The following is a 2145-nucleotide window of genomic DNA, read 5'->3' as shown; positions in this document are numbered from 1 at the left end:
CCGTAACACCTGCATCTAATGGATGTAAATACATTGTACATGGAAGATGCGCTCTATCCAGTTATATGGAAGGGAGACCTTTGAAGAAAGAAACAGCTCGGACTATAGCGCTCTGGCTATTTGAAGAAGTAATTTGCAGATGGGGCTGCCTATCCGAAATTATTACAGATAATGGTGCTGTATTTCTTGCAGCTGTAAGATGGCTTGAAGAAAAGTACGGAATAAAGGGAATACAAATTTCCGCGTACAATTCTAAGGCAAACGGAAGAATTGAGAGACCGCATTGGGATGTAGTACAAATGTTAGCCAAATGCTGTGGACCACAGAACCTTGCTAAATGGTATTGGTTCTTTTGGCAGGTACTATGGGCAGATAGAATCACGGTTAGAAAGCGTTTTGGTTGCTCGCCGTTTTTCATGGTTACTGGTGCGCATCCACTGATACCACTTGACGTTCAAGAAGCTACATGGTTAGTTAAATTGCCAGATCGTGTTTTAACTACAGAAGAGCTTATTGGCTATAGAGCAAGAGCTTTGGCCAAACACAGGGTTCACGTTGCAGACATGAGAAGGAGAGTGACCTTAGAAAAAATGACAAGAGTAGCAAAGTACGAAATTGAACATAGGAATAAAATCGTCGGTAGAATTTACAAACCAGGGGACTTGGTTCTTGTCAGAAATACGAGCGTTGAGTCATCCTTGAATAGAAAAATGAAACCATGATATTTAGGCCCGATGATTATAATCAGGCGTTCCAAGGGAGGTTCGTACATTGTGGCGGAAATGGATGGGGCTGTGTTTCAAAATAAAGTTGGGGCCTTTAGAATTATCCCTTACTTTGCAAGGACTAAGATAATGCTTCCAGACAATATTTATGAAATCATAGACCTCAACAAAGAAAGCTTAGACAAATTAGACGAAGAAGGACTTGAAGATCACGTCGATTCGAATGACTATTACTTCGAAGGCGTAAATCTGGACCAAAACGTTCAAGATGACACCGGCAGAATGGAAGCAAACGACAATGATGATTAGTTTATTAAAAACACGACAAGTTCTTGCTGAATTAAATAGAAATCAAATGAAAACAATGAAAGATAAAAACTTACGAAGGATGGCGAAATTGGCTGGACAGATTCCTCGCGAATGGGCGATGGAGTATGGACAGGCGAAGGAGCGCGTTCTGCAATCGGCGATGGGTGACGACGAGCGATAGGCATAGACGGCGCCAGGAAAGGATTTGCCCTGACGGGCGCGTCACAAATCGCAGGGAGAACTTGAAGAAGTTCATCATTACTCAAAGGAGTAATGATGAAGTCTCCAGTAAGACAATCCTCCTAGAAATATAGAGGTTAGACTAGATAAAAGAAGAGATAAAAAAAAAGAAAAACTTACCTCAGCATAATATTCGTCTTCGAGAGGTGCCTCGAGCATCCACTCATCCCAATCCGGATTGGCGTGATCGGTACTCAAGACGGCCCACGCATTGTAAAGCGATTTACGAACGCGAAGGTCGCCGGGAGTTTCTTGAGAGCCATCATCGAGGGAACGGACGTAGTGAATCTATAGGACAAATATTAGCATAAGAATAAAAAGAATGAATGAAAAAAGATGACGTACCATAAGCGGGTGAACAATAGTCAACAGATTAGCGATGTCTTCACCATCGCAGTCAGCGAGACCCTCCTCGTTGAACAATGAGTGAGCCAAGTAGTAGACAGCACGGGTAAAGACAGAACCGTCGAAAAGAATTTGCCAGCTTGCCATGATGAAATAAGAGATGCGAAGGGAAGAATGGGGACCTTGAGAAAGAAAAGACGACCAAAAAGGGGTCCTCTTTTATAGCACAAGAAAAACAAAAAGGTCACCATGTTCCTAGTGTTTGGAAGTCCGGTCTCGTGACTGGAAAAAGACCGTAACCAGACCGGACCAAGACCGCAAAAGACCGGACCTGCGGTTACGGTCTTTTATTTTTGAAATGTAAAGACCGCAAAAAGACCGGTTAACGTGAACCGGTCTTGACCGGTTTGGACCGGTTTTTTGTAGCCCCTTAAATACCCTTTAAAACGCACCCAAGAACGTACGATTTGGTAAAAAAACGAGAGAGATATGAATTAAAATGTAAATTACTTTTGGGAATAATAGA

The 2145-nt window shown here is 42.5% G+C and overlaps 2 protein-coding genes across 2 annotated transcripts; one reads left to right on the top strand and one right to left on the bottom strand.

Moving 5' to 3' along the window:
* Positions 1-734: 734 nt before the first annotated feature.
* On the top strand, positions 735-1034 carry LACBIDRAFT_299057 (uncharacterized protein; the record flags this gene model as incomplete). The annotated part of the gene is made up of 1 exon (XM_001882191.1): positions 735-1034. The coding sequence occupies one exon, from the start codon at positions 735-737 to the stop codon at positions 1032-1034; it is 300 nt and encodes a 99-aa protein (XP_001882226.1).
* Positions 1035-1038: 4 nt separating this feature from the next.
* LACBIDRAFT_299056 (uncharacterized protein) lies at positions 1039-1622 on the bottom strand (the record flags this gene model as incomplete). The annotated part of the gene is made up of 4 exons (XM_001882058.1): positions 1039-1056; positions 1109-1336; positions 1395-1562; positions 1620-1622. The coding sequence occupies 4 exons, from the start codon at positions 1620-1622 to the stop codon at positions 1039-1041; spliced, it is 417 nt and encodes a 138-aa protein (XP_001882093.1).
* Between the last annotated feature and the right edge of the window lie 523 nt (positions 1623-2145).

Source organism: Laccaria bicolor, genomic scaffold, assembly GCF_000143565.1.
Source record: "Laccaria bicolor S238N-H82 LACBIscaffold_15 genomic scaffold, whole genome shotgun sequence".
Classification (NCBI taxonomy): domain Eukaryota; kingdom Fungi; phylum Basidiomycota; class Agaricomycetes; order Agaricales; family Hydnangiaceae; genus Laccaria; species Laccaria bicolor.
Note: the sequence above shows the minus strand (reverse complement) of the source record. Positions and strands in the feature narration are given on the sequence as shown.